Source organism: Amphiura filiformis, chromosome 3, assembly GCF_039555335.1.
Source record: "Amphiura filiformis chromosome 3, Afil_fr2py, whole genome shotgun sequence".
NCBI classification, from domain to species: Eukaryota; Metazoa; Echinodermata; class Ophiuroidea; order Amphilepidida; family Amphiuridae; genus Amphiura; species Amphiura filiformis.
In genome coordinates, this window is record NC_092630.1 from 21,578,907 (window position 1) to 21,599,169 (window position 20,263).

The window sequence follows — 20,263 nt, forward strand, 5'->3', positions numbered from 1 at the left end:
GATAAGTAGAATCTGGTACTGGTGGAAATATATCTGTTTTTTGTTTAAAATGTGAAATATTAGGAAAACAGCTTTACAGATGTAAAATTGGGCAAACGATTATTGTGGTAACTAACTCCTGAATTGGTCTGTTTTAAATGTGTGTGGCTGGGGGAAGGGAAGGGAGCTCAAAATACCAGTACAAAACTTATTTGTGATCTTCATCTTTCTTTTGGCTTGTAACAGAACAAAATGAACCCCACTTGAACATTAAAATTGCAGATCTTTGTGTGTATATTTGCTTTTTTATTTTGAAAATCAATGTTTATAGTAAGGAAAGTACTTTTTCTCATGAGAGTGTGATCTTGTTAACTGCGAACATTTATTTGACAGAAATGGCAAGGTTATTTCCATCTTGCCATTCCATTTCCTTTCACATTCAATTGCCAAGTAGAGTTTTAATTCTTAAAATGTGATTCTCTTTGTTTCAGTTTCCTAAAGGTGGGGGTGTCACAGATTTCTATCGTGTGCAGTCCATCCGAGGTGTCTACCTAGCCAGTCAAATAGGAGAAGACCAGAGCATCCATACAGTGGCGACCTATGACCGCGGTGGTATCTGGGAAGATATTAAAGCTCCTGATGGGATGAAGTGCAAGGATTCTGAGCTAGTACGTAAAAAGCAAAAAATGAGTTCTCAAAAATTCATTAAAATCAATTGATTTCACTTGAGTGATATATTGAAAGTACAGACCTGCCAACTAATACGTTTTTTTCTGTATTTCATAATTCGTTAAAAATACGGGCATACTTTTTTTTCCAAAACAATTGGGTTTTGATCATTGACCAAAACAAAATCCCATTTCAAAATGGTTGCGAGTGTAGACTATAAAACACAAGCCCACACGCCGATCGCGTAAGCTTGCACATCCGTGATTGGTGCATGGGTATGTAACAAAGACCCATTAACCAATCAGAACGTTGCATACAAAAGTGCTAAGTGCGAGAATCATCATGGCTGCCATTAATACATGCATTGAGCAGCAAGTGCCAGCGAAGACGATAGTTTTCATCGGCTTGAGCGTGGAATTTTTTAATTTGGATTTGACTTTGTCAACTCTAAGTTCCTAAAGCAAAGGAAGGAAACAATTGTTGGAATTGCTTTGTATATTTGCTTGAATTGAATATGTATGTTTTCTTATAAGGCACTCTGTGCTTTGTGGAGTGCCATATGTTTTATAATAATAAAATAATAATAACCAGAGTATTTGGTGAAATGGAAATTCATACAGTCGTCTCGGAAAGGAGAAAATCATGCATGATGTGTAATGTGGTAGTGTGGATTTTAGCATCGCTTACACTTACAGTGGATCGTATATCATTGTACGTAAGCATGTCAACGCTTGATATTTTTGGAAAATACGTTTTTTGAATGAAAAATACAACTTTTGGGGTTTCAGAATACAGTTTTGTGACCTCAAAGGTTGGCAAGTCTGAAAGCAAAACCTCAGCATATATTTTGCTGCAAGTTTTTTCAGATATTATTTGTGCGTGAAATGATCAAATATTGGTAACCAGATTGAATCCGTCAGAATATTAGAGATTAAAGGAAACAAACCAGAGTATTCGGTGAAATGGAAATTCATACAATAGTCTCGGAAAGGAGAAAATCATGCATGATGTGCTTAAAGGGCTAGATCGTTGTGCGCCCCAAATGGAATGTGTGACTGGTTTATGTAGTTACAATAACTAGTTGATGATACATATCCACCACAAAGTTGATAACCCTTGACACTGCCTAATGGATATACATTAATCATGTCTGTAGTATTTATCTTAAGGTGACCACAAAATTTACTCAAACAAGTATCACTTGTCATCATGATGGTTCCAAGCGCAGTCTTACCTTGATATTTTCCAGATTTTTACCTGGCGCTTTAAACAGTAGCAAGATTTATGGGACAAAACTCACTGAGTATGATAGGCGAGGGCTTAAACAGTAGCAAGATTTATGGGACTAAACTCACTGAGTATGATAGGCGAGGGCTTAAACAGTAGCAAGATTTATGGGACAAAACTCACTGAGTATGATAGGCGAGGGCTTAAACAGTAGCAAGATTTATGGGACAAAACTCACTGAGTATGATAGGCGAGGGCTTAAACAGTAGCAAGATTTATGGGACAAAACTCACTGAGTGTGATAGGTGAGGGCTTAAACAGTAGCAAGATTTATGGGACAAAACTCACTGAGTATGATAGGCGAGGGCTTAAACAGTAGCAAGATTTATGGCACAAAACTCACTGAGGGCTTAAACAGTAGCAAGATTTATGGGCAAGTTTTTACCTCAGTATGCATTAATAATGTAAACTATCATTCTCAACATGTATACATGTTTTTCTCCTTCAGAAATGCAATTTACAGGTAAATAACCGGTACAGCAAATTAAAAGGTGTAGGCTTACCTATGGGACCACTCAGTAAAGACAGTGCTCAAGGCTTGATTTTAACTCATGGTAAGACAGTAATACTGCTGTGTGATCCATATTTGTTTTATTTTTGTCTCGCCTGATAAGGTAGGAGATTATGTAATCACTTTTCCGTATGGCTTCATGCATGTGTGTGTATGGCACACACTCGCACTTCACATTTAAACAGTGGACCTCTCTGCAATGGGGACCGTCCTTGGTTCAAGGTAGGAAGTCTGCAAACGACCACAATTGCATGTGTAATGTACTTGCGAAATAAGTCCTCTATCGTACTTGAGATATATTAAACATCTGCAGTTGCTAGGTAAAATTTTATACACACAAAAATAAAATAATGGTGGAAAATGTCCTTGATGTGTCAATTGAATATTTATTCAGACGGCCACATTTGCATAGTCCTAAACTTGACTTGGTTTCATCCAATATTTTTTAACTTGTAGCTCGACCAATAAATATGGGCTCAAGCGATCCAATTTTATATCAAGCCTGGAGTGTATAGTTGGCTTTAGGCTTACTGCATACCTCTATATACAGCAAATCGCATAGCCTTAGCAGGAGTGCTTTTGCTAACCTTTACCATTCCTAGAAGTACAACATCATCTGGTGAAAGATGCGGTAGGTCTGCAAAAATTTCCCCTTTAAGCGCATACAATATTGGGCTATTCCATTTAAAATCCACACTACCCCTGTGGAAGATTTAGCTAAAGTCTGCCACAGAGGGAGTATCAATTTTGAATAGAATAGATAATTGGGTAACTTCCATTTGTAATACTTACTCCAGTTGTAGAAGATATAGGTAAAGCCACAATACAGGGGGAGTATGGGTTTCAAAATGATTACCTCTGACCAATCGCATTTGAAAATCATACTCCCCTGTAGAAGATATATCCAAAATCGTCCACAGGGGTAGTGTGGATCTCAACTGGAATAGCCCATTGTGTAGAATTGTCTGAAAGTGTATTTTGTTAATACCCAGCAACAAAATATTTTCATGTTTTGAATTTTATTCTCAGCCCATGTTTCTGATGCTCTGGAGATATCTGACCCTGATGTGTTTGTGTCCAGTGATGGGGGTTATGCTTGGCATAAAGCCCTTACAGGGCCTCATCACTATGCTATCACAAATCACGGAGGACTCTTAGTAGCTGTACCAGCTGGCACAGGTGCTGCAACTAATATAGTCAAGTAAGTTAATAGTTTGTGAGCTTATTTTTCAAAAATTATCAAAAATTATTTGATATCGGAAGGACAAAGGTGGGTGGTCGAGCCCTTTAGAACAATTGAGTACAAGTGAAAATTCCAGAGATGAGTAAATGACATGAAACTCTCCATACTACATAATTAAAGATAAGGTGGGTGGTGTACATTTTCCTATGTTTTCTACCTGACATCATTTCAAGTTTGGATTTAAATAATATTGCTTCAGTGATTTTGGATATTAAAAGCAAAATTGTGTATCACAGTGGCTCTTTAGGTATGGGGGAGCCCCCTCACAATTTTACTGTGCAAAAAGGCCCCTGCAAAATAAGGCTAGCAGGAACCCTGTGGATGAGGTTGTCAATTGGGTCATCCCAGTGTGTTAAATGTAGTAATGCAAACATGTGCTATAATCACAGCTTGAGATGAAAATATAAAAAAAATTGCTTACAATTTATTGTGATGATTGAAATTTCTGAACGCAGTGGTAAAAAAGCATACCCTGTGGTTAATTTTGCACCTTCAAACATACAAACCATCTCAAAAGTTAAATCTTAGTTAATAGAGAGATTGCGGAGAGGCGTTCACTGCAAACGCTATACGGGTTACGGATTTCTGCATTTTGCGGTAGAACGTCATAGTCCCGTTCACATCCAAACTAGCCTCCTACACAGCCAGTTTGTGTCGGTCCTAACGCTCGTCGCTCCTAGTATGTTCGTGATAGCCGCATAGAGTCTGAACCAAGACGACGTGTAAACGCAATTGCAATCATGATGGCGCTATGCTGAGACAAATAATCTCAAGGTAATAGGAAGCACCCATTGATTCACCTTGGGTGCATCGAACCAGAGAAGATTATCTTCTTTCATCGAACTACTTTCCTCGGTATTGATATGCAAATACGACTGGCTGTATCTATAATGTTCTAAGCATTCAGTCCAGATTAGCGATATTTGAGTTTTACGAGCTATTGGCCATATAGGCCTATGTTCACACCTGTATGCTATTTGTCTAAATAATCTAAACAGAGTTTGGTGTTGGATGCCTAGGAAGTCTTGGTGTATATTATTCGAATAACAAGAAACAAACTCCATTATCATTATAAATAATACCCTGTTTACTTTCTAAAGCAAAATGAAAATAGATAATCTAATATGCCTAGTTCGATTACTACCCAGCAAACACAAATATATTACAGAAAACGTTAAATGTCGGGTTAAAGGTTATGTGAGGGTCAAGGGCATTAAAAGTTTTAATAACATTCAAAAAACCCTTTGTTCTAAACTTGCTGATAAACGTTCTAACACAACAGACACTTAAATATGTTTACCAAATAATATTTTACTATAGCATTTCGAATTTTGGCTTAAAATGTTGGCTGTATTATTTTTTCAGTTTAACACGAGCTTTCATGATTTTTATATAAACATACATCGATATGTTATCCCAAAAACACATGCATTATCATGTTTTAAAAACATTTTGGAGTTTGCTGAATAGTATCCATAAGCAAAACACTTTGACAGCTGTTTAATGCACAACTAAAAAGCAAGGCGAAAAATAGCGTTGCCTAACTTCTGTTCCCCGTCCCAAACAGACAATTATACCACGTTTATGCCGTAACACGACACAATCTTGCCTAAAACGCCTCTTCGCAAGCTGATATTTGGACGGCATTTTCCACACACAAATGAATAGGCAATCTTCCCGTTCGAAGTAGAGTAGAAAAAAATCGAAATTTGTTCACTTCTTCTTGTCTATACGAGATCAAATTTTAACCCCAAAATGGATTGTATTACATTTCGGACTCTACTTGTTCTATTAGGATACTTTGATTCGTTTCATAACATGATAAACATAACATTTTTCTGCATTTTATAATGCGTTTTTTTGTCATTTTGGAACGTCATTTTTTGCTACTAACCGCAACGTAATCGCCTTACGGTAATTCCACGATTGACCAATTCACAATAGATTTCACCCTCTAGAGGGCATAATAACCGATTTTCGACTAATGTAGCTTGCTGTTCGCGTTCCCGTGTCACGTTTCACTAATCTCTCTAATATGGGAAACTTTCTTACCTGAACGCACCATTTCATCAATGCCTAGAAAAGTTGCTTTTAGTACCATAAAAGTACCATAGTTTTCACTATTTTCTGTGATTACTATCCTCCAATGAATTCACCAGACAAATCAGCCTTTCTTTAAACTAGTACTTTTATACCTGACTCAGTTTGTAGTACTATACTGATGAACTTACAAAGTTGTTGTTTCCAATCTGATTAATAGCTAATATATTTGCAATTTCTAAAAGTTTAAACTGACTTTCAGCACAATAATCCAACTAACCTTGAATTTTTGATGTGTGACACACCTCTTCATCAGAAGACGTCCTAGGATGTTGTGATGGACTTGCCCTTTTGTTGACCGTTGGCGACTTTCGGTCGAACGAGGGCATTGTATAAGGTTAGCAATTCCGTTTAGTGTGGGAGACTCTCCAGAAGAAATCACCAGAACTAAATCATGATCATGGACTGGAATTGCCAACCTTATACAACACCCTCATTCGACCGAAAGTCGCCAATGGTCAACAAAAGGTCAAGTCCATCACAACATCCTAGGACTTCTTCTGATGAAGATGTGTTTCACACTCACACATTAAAAATTCAAGGTCAGTTGGATTTTTGTACTGAAAGTCAGTTTTAGAAATTGTTTATCACCAGCACGTCCAGCAACTTACATTCAAACATATTTGCATTTTCCATATGAACATATGCATTTATTTTATATCACCTCAGATTTTCGTATGATGAAGGCCACTGTTGGAATGAGTTTCAGTTTTCAGAAGATGAGGCAGGCATCATTGTAACTGGTATTCTGCCTGAACCAGGAGAAAAATCTCTCAACATCAGCATCTGGGGATTTGGGGCAGATGACCACTTGTGGAGAGCTTATACTATTGATTTTAGTGCTATATTAACTAGACAGTGTAAGTGGAGTATTTGAAGACTATTTGGATGATTTTTTAAAATTCAATTTATTGTATCACTTTATAAAAATCCCATGCAATGATTTACCTTTTGCCTAAAGGGAGAAATGGAGGCAATTTATTTTGCACTTTTACAAGAAGTTCACCAAGTCGACTATTTTTGATGAAAATTTCTCTGTTGGTCAGAATTCAAAAAAATAAAAAACTGATCCTAGATATTTATATCTAGTGTTTAAAAATTAATAAAAATAATTTTTTTACTCAAGAATTGTTTTGTTACATTTCCCGAGAAATTTTGGGTCAACAAACTTTTTTTTAAATTTTCTCCAAAACTGAGCATTTTTGCCCAAATTTTGAGCAGATGGATTTGTCAAGTCTTTGCCATTCTAAATATGTGTACTTTAATATACTTTAGAGCAACAATTTTTCCATAATTCCATGGGTAAGACCAACCTTAAGGATGAAACTCTGTCTCTTTTTCTTTCAGGTCATCCGAATGATTATATGTCGTGGGTGCCTCACTTAGACAATGACAATGCACAAGGATGTCTCCTGGGACTCATTGAAACATTTGAAAAAGTAAAACCTGATTCACGCTGCCAAATTGACCCAGAGTATGAGCGCCCTCATGAACAGAATCGGTGTGAATGCTCTAAGGGAGACTATGAATGGTAGGTATAATATAGTGTTCCTTGTGAGTGTCAATGTTCATGTGCTCTATTTATCACCAAAATAATTTAATGAGCAAACAGGTACCTGAAGATTTCTTTTGTAGCATTTGCCTAATGTTTAGGGAGAGCGTGATTGTACTCAATTTATATGCATGAGGTCACAGGTTCATGTGGTAACCCGGGCTTGTTTGTAAACATTTCAAATAGTAACCTCCAGGTAACCCGTACCAGACATTCAGACCCGGGTACCTTGGGGATGGGCTGGTACCCGAATTCTAAGATTTTGTAACTTGCACTTAATCATACTTTTTGGTCCCCACATATATTTGGCCCGACATATATGTGGGGCTTATGTTATCGTCTAGATGGTTGCCTGGTTGTTTGTTTCTTTCTGTTTGCTTGTCTGGTTGTTTGTTTGGCTGTACAGGTGGAAGCAAATTCATTAATCCACTGCAGCTCCGATGCAATGGCCAATGAACTTCAAGCTTGGTACGGTGATAGGGTATGGTGGCATCATGTGCTGTATAGTTTTGTGTCACATTATTTGCATATTTATGCATATTAATGAGCTCATTTGCATATTTGGCCTACATTTCCGTTAATCCACTCTGCAGCTCAAATGCAACCACCGATCAACTTCAAACTTGGTACGGTGGTAGGATATGGTGACTGGCCTGATGTGCTGTATAGTTTTGTGTCATTTTATTTGCATATTTATGAATATTAATGAGTTCATTAGCATATTTTGCCTACATTTCCATTAAAGCCATATTACAGGGTGTCCCCCCAAAAAAGAGGCCTCTCATTGCGCCCTCTTTTTCTCCTATTTCTGAAAAGTTGATCAAATATAGTTTGGTATGTAAAGAAACCTTGAATTGTTAGCTGTAATAAACCAAAACAATTATGTCAATCGGCTCACAACTTTTGAAAATATGCTCTTTTTTAAAAGAAATGTACCCGTTTTTCACTCTGTCCACGGAGAAGATTTGGCTACTTCAAAGATTAAAAAGGAGTACACATACCATGCATGAATATCAAACATTCCTCAATGATAACTTTATAAAATAACTTTATTTATGGAATGGGCTTTACCGGTGGGTTTATGGGCAATGGATTTTGTTAATAGTGTCATTAATTTGTGGGTAAAATGGATGCCGAATGGGACTTCTTTTGCTTTACTTGCAATTACTTATTTTTCTTGGTTCTTTATGCCTTTTTGTTTATTTATATTTCCTTCTTTAACATAAGTCATTTCTCTTTTTATGATAAATGGTAGCCCTAAAAGTCTGTTTGGTTTGTCTTTGGTTCTTCTGAAGTGAGTTTACTGTGCTGCTCTGCCCTCTACCTGGTTGCCTCCTTGGCGAATACAGGTTTCAGCCCTGGTCCTCATTGCATCAATTATGCTATGCATCATCCTTGTGCGCCGGATACTTGTAATGCATTCAGTAATACGTTTGCGAAGATCTTGGATTTTGCCACAAAGGAAAAAAATCAAGTGGTGTGAGGTCTGGTGGTCGTGCAGGCCACTCCACAGTATGGGCCATCACAACCACTCTGTTTGCTATCCGTGAACAGAGTGAAAAACATGTACTTTTATTCAAAAGGGCATATCTTCAAAAGTTGCGAGCCGATTGAAATAATTGGTTTATTAAAGCTAACGATTAAAGGTTTCTTTACATACCAAAATATATTTAATCAATCTTTCACAAATAGGAGAAAAAGAGGGCACAATGAGGGGCCTCTTTTTTTTGGGACACCCTGTATAAAATTTGCTGAGGAGGACGCCCTCACTGAATTTTTAAAATTCTTTTTTTTACACGATTATATTGTACTTTATTAAACCAAATACCCTGCAAAAATCAAGACTCTAGGTGCTGTAGTTTTGTCAAAATCCGAGATTTTGAATAAAACGACGGAACCAGCGTTTTATTATTACGATGGCATTATTAGTTGAACGCATACACGATGTTCATAACACACAGTACGTATTACGCGGCGTGCGGGACGGTGATCTACACAACAAAAGGTCGTACCATAACATGACCGAAGGAGTGGTACGTATTGGCGACATGTGCGCTGGTAGTAAATTCCAATTTTCTTTGCTTTGCCGTAGTTGAAAAAAAAAAAATAAAAGGGGATATATCTGACAGTAAAAGCTAACATTTTATGGCAAAGAAATGCTAATCTATTTTGTTTGAAAATGTTATATGGCTTTAATCCACTCTCCAGCTGAAATGCAATCACCGATCAACTTCATTATTATATTTTCAGGGTTAGTAGGAGTTAAGAAAACCTAATAATGATAATATTGGATGGCTGAGTATGATACCATAACATATCGGATTAGTCATACAAATATCGAACTCGCCGCTGGCTCGTCCGATATTTTTATGACTCATCCGATATGTTATGGTATCATGCTCAGCCATCCAATATTATATCAAACTTGGTCTTGTGATAGTATTCATTAGTGGGGGCCACCTTAATTATGGACTGCGTAATTCTAGTTGTGTGTTGTTTTTTTCAGTGATTTTGGTTACCAGCGTGAAGATAATGAGCAAGAATGTGAAGTGAGCCCAGAGTTTGCTGACAAGGAATTGGAATTATGCATCAATGGAAGAGAGGAAGAGATAAGAACTAAAGGGTCAGTCAAAATAAATCCTATCAATAAATCATTGCGAACACACCTTTTCAAAAGGCGGATCCATAAGCATAAGTGGTGTTCATATGTCCTCTATCTTATGGTAAGCTTATATCACAATTTTTTTCACCAAAATATTGGCTCTAATAAACTACCCCCTTTTACAAAATTCACACCTCAATGTTGTATGTTGTTTTTGTCACACCTTAAGGGATCTAGAATGAGCGTTTATTATGTTTCGACAGTATTTTTGTGGGACATGAGAGCACCTCAGACCTATCGAATTGCATTCTGAATACTGAAGCATGTCTTTCTGATATCAAATAATTTTCATTTTTGAAAATCACAATATAATACAAATTTTGTGACAAATTATAAAAATTTGATATTTTTCAAATTTTTGATATATAACAATCCTCGAAGTAAATTATATAAATCTAATGATATATTCTTAAAGTGTATGTAGCTGGGAGGAAAAGCCGACGGTCAATTGAAAATTTTGACCTTTCATATTGAAGATATGGATTTTTTCCCCAAAAGACCTAATTTTTTTTCGTCGGCTTTTCATCCCACCTACATACACTTTTAAGTATAAATCATCAGATTTATAAAGTTTACTTCAAGTACTGTTAAATATCAAAATATCAATTTTTAATGATTTGCCATAAAATGTGTATTAAATTGCGAATTTCAAAAATCAAAATTATTTGATATCAGAAGGACATTCTTCGTATTCAGAATGCAATTCGATATGTCTGATGTGCTCTAATGTCCCAAAATAAATACTGCCCAAACGTTCATACCCCTTCCCTTAACTACCTGCCGATTGGCCAAAAAGAAGTTTTCATTATCAATTGGCCCAATCAGCAACATTGTTAGAATAATTTCACCACGCAAAAAATTGGGGTGAATTATTTGCAAACCCCCATTCTGATTGGTGATTAAAATGAAGATATCGTGTAATTGACCAATCAGAGGCAATTTTTTTGGTTTGATCTGTAATAATACATGAATTCAATCAGTGTGGGTGGTGTACCATTAGAGACCTGGCCTGTATTATGACAAGGATGTAAGGCAGTTAACCATATCTATATGCTGTTCTTAACACAAATCTTTTTTGCCTCAGTCTACTTAAGTATACAGGGAGCTAGAGAAGATCTTTAGAACCTTAGTGCTAAAATATTGTTACATCAAAATAGCACACTGAAGAAATTATATAATTTTGATTTGGTTGTTTACACTGTAATGATGGTGCACAGTGTATTAACTGGTATAAACATGATATGAGACTTACTAACACACAACCCCACATACACCCCTAACCACCTGCACGCCCTGTAATAACTGTGTGTCAACCAGGGATACTTTTAGAAAACTGGGTACAAAACACAGTTAAATATTTGGACTGCCTAATCGGCACAGTTTTTGTTTTTTCACCTAATCCTAACGAATTGTTCACCTATTATAGGTCCCTGGTTGTAAAAAGTCCATATTTTGAATGGGAAGAGGTGGCACTGTGATAGTTCAACAACTGGGAAATTCCAGTTGTCATGATGTTTGTTGTGAAAACAACACAAAAATGTTCCCTATAAGCAGGAAAAACAAATCCATCCTCACAAACAGAAACGGATTAAGAACTGCAAAGTTGCCAACTTTCTTATCTGCATTTTTCATAATGCTGTGGCATTTCTGGCCATACAGGTATCGGAAGATTCCAGGTGATCAATGTGAGAATGGTTTTGAACCCACACGAGATATGGAAACTCTGAAGAAAAAATGCCACAATGATGGAACAAATTTAGCCAAGGCAGGAACGGTAAGTTATTTGGATGACATAAGTGTGTTGGTTTTCAAGCTATATAATCCTGGGTATAATCCTGGGTAGAAATATGTTGGGTCCCCTGTGAGTGTCTATAGACCCTGCTCCCTATTAGTGTTGAGTATAGCCGTGGGTCAGAGGAAGTCTCCATTGTAAATGCATGACAGATTTGTTGTATTCTCCTCCATACATTTGATACAGCACATATTTGAAAATTTGTCCAAAAGTATGTCAACTTTTCTTTTTTTGAGATGATTGAAGTAAACACCAAGAAGTTTATTTTGCCAAGTTGAAACATTATAATACTGGATTTTTGTAACCTTGATTTGACAAAATATAACCAGATCCAGACACTAAGCTTACTATATGACGGCTCTGACTGCTGTGATGTGATATCATAAACCTTGGGCATGTGATGTGGGTCCTCTCCAGTGCATGCAACACTGGAAAACACAGCTCTCAAGAGGCATGTAAGCCATCGTGGAATATAAAGTTGTTTGAAACTCAGTGCTTATACCCTTTTGTGTCATACAGGGTGGTCATAAATCTAGCTCTGCTGGTGTTGTGGTGTTCCTCATCGTTTTTATACTAGGCTGTGGACTTTGTGGTTTTCTATTCCTCCTGTACAGAGATGGAAAGTTACCGTGCCTTAGGAGAAGGTAAGAGCAAGGATTCTTGAGTAATAATATACTATAGGATAAGCCACATGTTTGCGCAAATTAAGGCAGGTACATAATCAATGCGCAATCATGCATGTGGTGGTATGTCTTGTGTAAGAGATTGGCATGTGGAAGATGTGATGCATATTTTTTGTTCTGTAAAAAAAAATCAGAACTGATGAAAAAGGATTAGCATTTGGTTGTTTCTTTCTATTACTATTATATTGTGAAAAACTAAGCAGCTGAGGTAAACTGTATATTTGCTGGAAAGGGTCCGAATTAATAGCACTCGGCATCTGCCATCTTGGGAGAAATTTGTTGAACTGAAAATGCCCAGCAACTGTCAATCAAATACGGGATAAGTCTGTTTCACTGTTGAAGCAGTACGCACAACGTTGTCGTGCAAACGTACGTAAATTTTTAAGCATGTGGTTACTAGTGTACTGAAAATGCCTAGCAACTGTCAATCAAACTGCTGTGAAGTGACTTCAATGCTTCAATGCATGATACATACCCATTACGGCTAGTGTTTATAGTGAGGTTTTCAGACAATTTCTGACCGGACAGAATTTATACACTTTATACGCTGAAGTACTGTACATCTCCTCTCACCATAAACATGCTTACTGACAACCTCTTTTGCAATGAGTTTGATCTTTGCAGTGTGCAATTCACTTATTGACTTAATTCATTTGCCGTGACATAATATGCAAAGTATGTGATTATGTATGTTGACAATTGATGTGAAATTATTCTTTCTTAGAATGATCTTGACTATACTCTGTCCCATCTCAAGTTCAGAGTAACGCCATGTTGGATTTCATAATGGTGGGCGTTAATCTAATCCTGCGGGGCATACACGCGTTGACGGGTGATTTGTCCATACATTGATAAATGTACTGATTCGAGTCTGTCAGTACAAAATCCAAACATGGCGTTACTCTCAACTTGAGATGAGACACAGTATAGACCCAACCTTGACCAGTATTTGAACCCGTCATAAAAATTGTTTTGTTTTCTTTGAAATGAGATAAAAATATAAATTCAGCAATGGATGGATGTTTTTGTTAAAAAGGATTATTTATCAAACAATATCATGCTCTTTTCCTGTTATGACATCACATTATATTTTCCTGTAGAATTGCCAGTTACAGTTACAGTGCCTTAACTGAATCCGATGATCTAGAAAAGATTTTAGACCTGGACAGCAAAGAACATGCATACCATGACACATCAGATGAGGTAGGTACACGCCAATCATTTAAACTATAGGATAATCTTGTCTCTTTATTATCCCACCTTTTTGTCTCGCATAAAATGTGTTGAGGAAGAGACTTGGTAATCACTCTTGTATGTCAGTCAGTCTGACTGACCATCTACATTCATATCTCAATGAACTTTTTCCTATTGGATAATCAAATTTGCATTGCCTAACTGTAAGGTAATGGCCAAAACAGGAGAGACTTGTAGTTTAAGGGGACTCAATCTTTTGTGCGTAATTATAGAGGGCCAGGGGATTCACTCTATCATTAAAAAATTATTTGAAGAAGTCAAAGAGCCCTAGGAATAAAAACTGTAGTGTAATTCACGCCAGATACAATTTCTTTATACGACAAAAATTAATTTTTGTAATCGATCAAAAAACAAACGTTTTATATCAATTTTAAATTTAGCCTGAATCCATAAATATGGTACCTCTCGCCCTTTTTTAGGTCAAGGCTATTTTTACCATTATGCATCGAACCATTGTTGAAGCTATTTCACATACATGTACAAAACATTCTAGAGAAAGAATGAGGACATATAGTGTTGAAATATCTTTTGTTGATTTCGAATGATAATGTCATGAAGTCGTAAATTTTAAGGTCAAATTCCTAAAACCAAAACAAAACATTGCGACGCAGATAATTCCCGACTTACGCAATTTCATCATCACATCAGTGTCCTTATTATTTGTTTGAAACCTTTCCCAAACGTTCGTGCTATTTATGCATAAAACGGCTAATCTATCTTTACAAAACGCATCTTTTTATTAGTAAACAAAAGGCTAAAGATGGCATTATGAGATTTATCTTTTATCATTACACTCATCCGCTCAACTGCCACGGTGGCGAAGCGGTAAAGCGCTAGACGCCAGAATCGAAGGAAGTTTAGAATCGCTGGTTCAAGTCCCAACGAAGCCTGTGGAAACTTTTTTTCTTCAAAATTCATGATCGCATTCGAAATGAGTCACTTGTCGGTAAATCATGTATCGTATCCTTAAGAACCTCCTTTTCAAATATATAGTTACCCTGCAATAAAGAAGGTTTAGGCTTGTTACAAAGATTTGTGCAGACTGATTTAAAAAGCCACAGATGGGAACATTTCTTATTTTTAATCATTCTTCAATTTTAAATATGGATTTGTGCAACTTGCAATCCATTGTGTTTAGTTTTGATGTGGAATGGTTCCCTCTTTCCTCTGTATTCTCAATTGTTGATAGCAAGGTTTCATGAGTACACATGACTTCAATGCATGCCCATATAAAAATATATATACACACCTTCACATTTAAATTTGATTTGCCTTACCATTCTCCCAGTTAGATATCCAGGAACATTGTCCCCTATGCACAAGCGCGAGCTTAGCAGCCAGCTCAACAGAGGGACTGTACATACGCACACTGATTTTATGAGGCTTTTTCCCCTGTGCTATGTTAGCCCGACCAAGAGAATGGACTGCTTTAGTTCTTGACCCCAGAGTGTGGACTTACCTCTAAACTTACGATTTTGCTTATTGTTTTTATGCCTTAACCTGAGGTATTATGTTTTCTGGTTGTCTGTCCATCCAAGGTGCGAGTGCAATTTCTTTGTGCTGGTAAGGTGTATAGTGATGCAACTTGCTTGAAGGGTGGCAATTCGCAGTCTTCAAATTCCACTAGGTTTTGTCGCAAAATATGCTAATCTAAGAGATCATTTGTATACATATACTTTCATTTTATTTCATTTTTATGAATTAGCATTTTTTTGGTTATTTAGAAAATTAATATTCCCAGCTCCAAGTGAAATCGCCCACTTAAAATGATAGGCTTTGTGGCCGACGCTTTGTGTCAAGAACCACAAAATTCTAGTTTGTGCTATTTTTGATCTATGCATCCACCATGTGTCATTTTGGGCAAGACATGGATTCAGGAATGCATGTAGACGCAAGCTTACTACAATGTCTATGTAGTTATTTAACTATGTTTTCTTTGTCTTTTGAATGCAGGATATGATTGAATGAATGGGTATCGCAAACAATACCTATCTCAGCTAGGATTTTGCCCAATAGTATGGACTACTCAACCGTTGACTCTTGGTGTTCCATGTATGACGTGAGGACCTTTACTTTGGTATGTTAGCAAGGAAGCACAAATCTATCAAAGAATGTGTTATGATCATGATGTTTAGTGGTTTTCAGGGATTTAACCCATTTTGTTAAATCTATATTTTTCTTATTTTCCTAATTCAGTATTGGTAAAATAGCAATACAATATGTGCAAGTGTCAAGATGGGAACTCTGTGTAAAGTAACACCTATGTTTAACTCAGTGTCATTCACCCCCTGCTACTAGTTGAGTGACTTATCTCTGTGTCTATTAATGGTGTATTTATGGCTTTTAGTGAACTGTCTAGATATTTAAGTTAAAATGAGTTTTGATAGAGTATTTATTTTCCACTCAAGCCAAAGTTGCTTTGTTGGTGGTAAATTGCAGTATTTCTCTTCCTGGTATTTACCAGCTAACCCTATCACTGGCTTGTGAAGCATATGGACATTTTATGTCAACTGACATGATCTCTTGCCTGTTATAGTGAGGCACAGACTATTGATTATTCACCAACAGCCAAAGTCCCTGTGCTTTGTAATGCTGTGAATTCTCGCATATTCATGAGGGCTGATTGTTTGATCTAACAAATCATGCCAGCATAGCATGCCTTTGCGTTAAGCTATAGAGTGTTGCATGTCTTCACATTTATCCGAAAGATCGTAAGAAATATGTGGTATGTACGTAGCAGTTTCATCTCTGACACTTTAGAACAAGTGGCCCTCATTAACGGAGCATGATGCTGGGACTTTTACCTGTTAGTGAATAGTGTGTATTCAGTGTGATGGGAGCTCTGAATATGGCCCAGAAGAACTAACTTCCATGATTGAGTAAATGAATCTTGAGATATGATTCATTTTCTGTGGTGAGTTCAACTCTGTACTAAATTGCAGCTGTATGAACATGTTTCTGGCCAAAATTATTTCTGTATCTCCATTTCATATTATTGATGTGCATCATATTATTGATGTGTATCATATTATGTTGTGTGCTAATGAAGATAAGGCGAACAAACCAACAAGTATGTCTCAAAGCTACTGTATGCTTTCATTCTGCAGTGTGCATTTGTCTCAGGGAAATTTAGCCAATTTAATGTTTTCCTTTGAATTTTTGGTTGCAAAATAGTGGTAAAAATATGTTATGAAGCATATTGGTTGGAAGAATATGTTTTTTTAGTTTGTAAGTTATGAGCATCTCAATTTATTTTGACCGAGTTTGATTGGGCAGAAGGGAAAAAATGCATTCTGCATTTGGTTACAAAATCTTCACAAGCTTTGAGACAAATTGTTTTTTTTTTTGCTTAAGTAAAAATGAAAATTATTTGCCAAGTTTTTACAAATTGTCTAAGTTGAGAAGTGCACAACAATAAATTATGTTCAGTAAAGAGATTCATTTGGTAGGATTGTTGAGATCATAAACTAATGTACTTTTGTTAACCAAATCCAAAAATTTCTACTCACGAATCTTGACTGATGGCTTGATCACAGATGAACTGGTCTACTAATTTTACTGTGAAAAAGGATGCGTCATTAGCAACCAAGTTTTACAGGAAAATAAGTGGACCAGTTCATCAGTGATCAAGCTATCAGCCAAGATGGTGAAAGCTCAGATTCGTTGAATAAAAATTTTGGATTTGGCTAACAAAAGCACATTAGTTTGAAAATTATTTTGTTGATTTTTTGTCAGATGAATCAAATGAAATATTTCTATTCACTGTGAAGGTATAAATAATAGAGCTTTAAGGTCTAGATTGTGTATTTATATTAATATGTTTTGATATTATGTATATTTTGGTTGCTTGGTCCATTTGTATTCAAGGCTTGGTATTTAAGAAGAAAGCCAACTAAAAGTTCATAATGAGCCGTTCTATTTGACATCCATACATCCATATGGAAGACATGAATTTAATCTTCCACACAGGGAGTGTGAATTTCAAATGGGGTTACCTGAATGAGTGACTCGATTTGAAATAATACACCCCCTGTGTGGAAGTTTAAGGTCATGTTTTCCATAAGGGGTATGGATTTCAACTAAAATAGGCCCAATGAGCAGATGTACAAAGAGCACACCTTGTACTCAGTTCTGTGGAAATGCAATAGGATTTATTCACTATGGATATTATTTTGTATGTACAAAGTTGTGCCTCGCTCTAAAGCAGGCAACAGGGTGGTTATTTATTGAACAATATTGACATAAAGATATGATTACCAGTTGAAAGTTTGGTTGATTATTGGGACAACAAAGTGTATTGAAGTATGGATCATAGTATAGGGTTGTACCTTGATAGGCAATATGGACTGGTTCTTAGTAAGGTATTCATCTGTCTGAAATATTCCGTATAGCAAGGCTAGTGGATATCACTGGTCATCATCGTCGTCATCATTGTAGAGTTGAGACGTTTAAGCATTGGACTTGTTGTCCAAAAAAGTAACAATACTAATTGTTGTCTAGTCAATTTATACATACACTGTAGTTTCAGTGTATTTTTGTTTTATATTTTGGTGGAGGACCAACTAAAAATCACTCTCATTAGAGCAATAATTGAAGGACCATCGATCATAGATTGAATAGGTCAAATTGAAAAGTAATAAGAAGTATTTTATATATTATGTGCATAAAGTCGTCTTTGGTGGAAGTAAACTAGTATTTATAAAAGATGCACATTACAGATTAGAAATAATACACAGTGGAAACTTGTTATAACACAAAATCTGTTAACACAAAATTCCTGATAAGAAATATTTTATAGTATGTACTTATATATTGAAGTGAGAACATAAAATTCAGTTAACATAAAGTAAAATCCAAGGCCCAGACAATTTTGTGTTAATGGTGTTCCACTGCACTATAGCTGTAACAATAATTTCTCAATCATGAGCTTGTTTACTAACTGCGTGATATGCCCTTGACCTTGAGTCAGCTGCCTAGCGACACTGCCCCGAAGGCTGTGATTGGTTGGTTTGGAATGTTGTTTACCGTCGATGGTGTTACGGTAAGCGTGAGCGTGCTTGACGTAATTTACTATTGCATACAAATTGAACACTCATGATCGAGAATCTATTATTTTAGCTATAGTATAACAAGATCATTACACAGCCGTGACGTTAGTCACGGCTGTGTCTTTTTTCTTACAGGTTCTTTCTTTCTTTCTGCCGACCACTACATTTGCTCTAGCACTCACATGCTTACACCGATTTGGACCTAACTTGGTCACAATCATCATTTACCATGCCCCTACATGTCACATGAAACTCGTGGGGTCAAAGGTCACGCTGGGGTCATAGGGGTCAAAAACGTGATTTCAACTAAAATGCTTCTTCTCCTACAGATTACGTGATGACGGTGAACCCACTTGCACACATGCATTACTATTACCCAGTGTCTATGGGGTCCTCACAGATTTGGGGTCAAAGGTCATTAAGGGGTCACTTCTGGTATAAAACGAAAAACCTTCAAAAATTTTTATTTGCTAAGAAAAACATAGGACAGTAACGGTATGTTCACACATAAATTGTAATTACCCTGTGTATATGTGGTATTTTTTATTTAGGGTCAAAGGTCATTAAGGGGCCACTTCCGTACAAAACGAAATACCTTTAAAATGCTTCTTCTCCCACAAATTACGCCGGACAGTAACACCACTTGCATACATGCATTGTTATTATCCAGTGTCTATGGGGTCCTCACAGATTTGGGGTCAAAGGTCATTAAGGGGTCACTTCCGGTATAAAACGAAAAACCGTCAAAAATTTTTATTTGCAAAGAAAAACATAGGACAGTATCGGATGTTCACACATGAATTGTGGGTACCCAATTCATATGTGGTATTTTTTTATTTGGTTTCAAATATCATATAGGGGTCACTTCCTGTCTGAGATGAAAAACCTTCAAAATGCCCCTTCTGTCACAAGTAACATAGCAAAGTGGTGCCACATACACCCATGCATTGACATTAGCCAATGTCTATGGCCGTTTTCATATATTTTGGGGTCAAAGGTCATTAGGGGTAACAACACGGCTGTGTTCGTGGGTTAGACCACAGCTTAGTCTAGTTTCATATTTTTGTCTTTTTGTAATTAGATGTAAAATATGTTTCATTCCTTTCTCCATTTTGATATGCACTGCATGAGGAGAAAAAAATGTCAGCTCAGTATAAATTTCAGGACTTCCAACTCAAACTGTAAAATTCTTGTTTATGTGCACTTTGTTTTCTCTACACAAATGTATTTATTTATCTAAATTTTCTAGCAATAATAATTCTAACATGTTAGGATAGTTACTTACAATGAGTACTACTAAAATAACCTATTTATTTATGTTTTATGTAAATATGATCTTCCAAAATTTTGTGGGACATTATTATTCTATTGAGTTCATGTGCATAATTTAATATGGAGGGTGTCCCAAACCCTAATTTGGCCCTCATTTACACACCATCCCAACCTTTCCTGTTGCCTCTGAACATTGTTTCTCAACTTGGGT

General features: G+C 36.4%; 1 protein-coding gene across 1 annotated transcript in view; it reads left to right on the top strand.

Moving 5' to 3' along the window:
* Window positions 1-16,735, top strand: part of LOC140148200 (sortilin-like) — a 35,062-nt gene extending 18,327 nt beyond the window's left edge. The window contains exons 12-21 of the mRNA XM_072170060.1: window positions 471-647; window positions 2,384-2,489; window positions 3,476-3,647; window positions 6,459-6,649; window positions 7,137-7,320; window positions 9,848-9,964; window positions 11,663-11,777; window positions 12,315-12,439; window positions 13,579-13,681; window positions 15,686-16,735. Of these exons, the coding sequence (XP_072026161.1) occupies window positions 471-647; window positions 2,384-2,489; window positions 3,476-3,647; window positions 6,459-6,649; window positions 7,137-7,320; window positions 9,848-9,964; window positions 11,663-11,777; window positions 12,315-12,439; window positions 13,579-13,681; window positions 15,686-15,700 (1,305 nt within the window). The 3' untranslated portion in view covers window positions 15,701-16,735. The remainder of the gene's footprint in view (window positions 1-470; window positions 648-2,383; window positions 2,490-3,475; window positions 3,648-6,458; window positions 6,650-7,136; window positions 7,321-9,847; window positions 9,965-11,662; window positions 11,778-12,314; window positions 12,440-13,578; window positions 13,682-15,685) is intronic.
* Window positions 16,736-20,263: the final 3,528 nt, after the last annotated feature.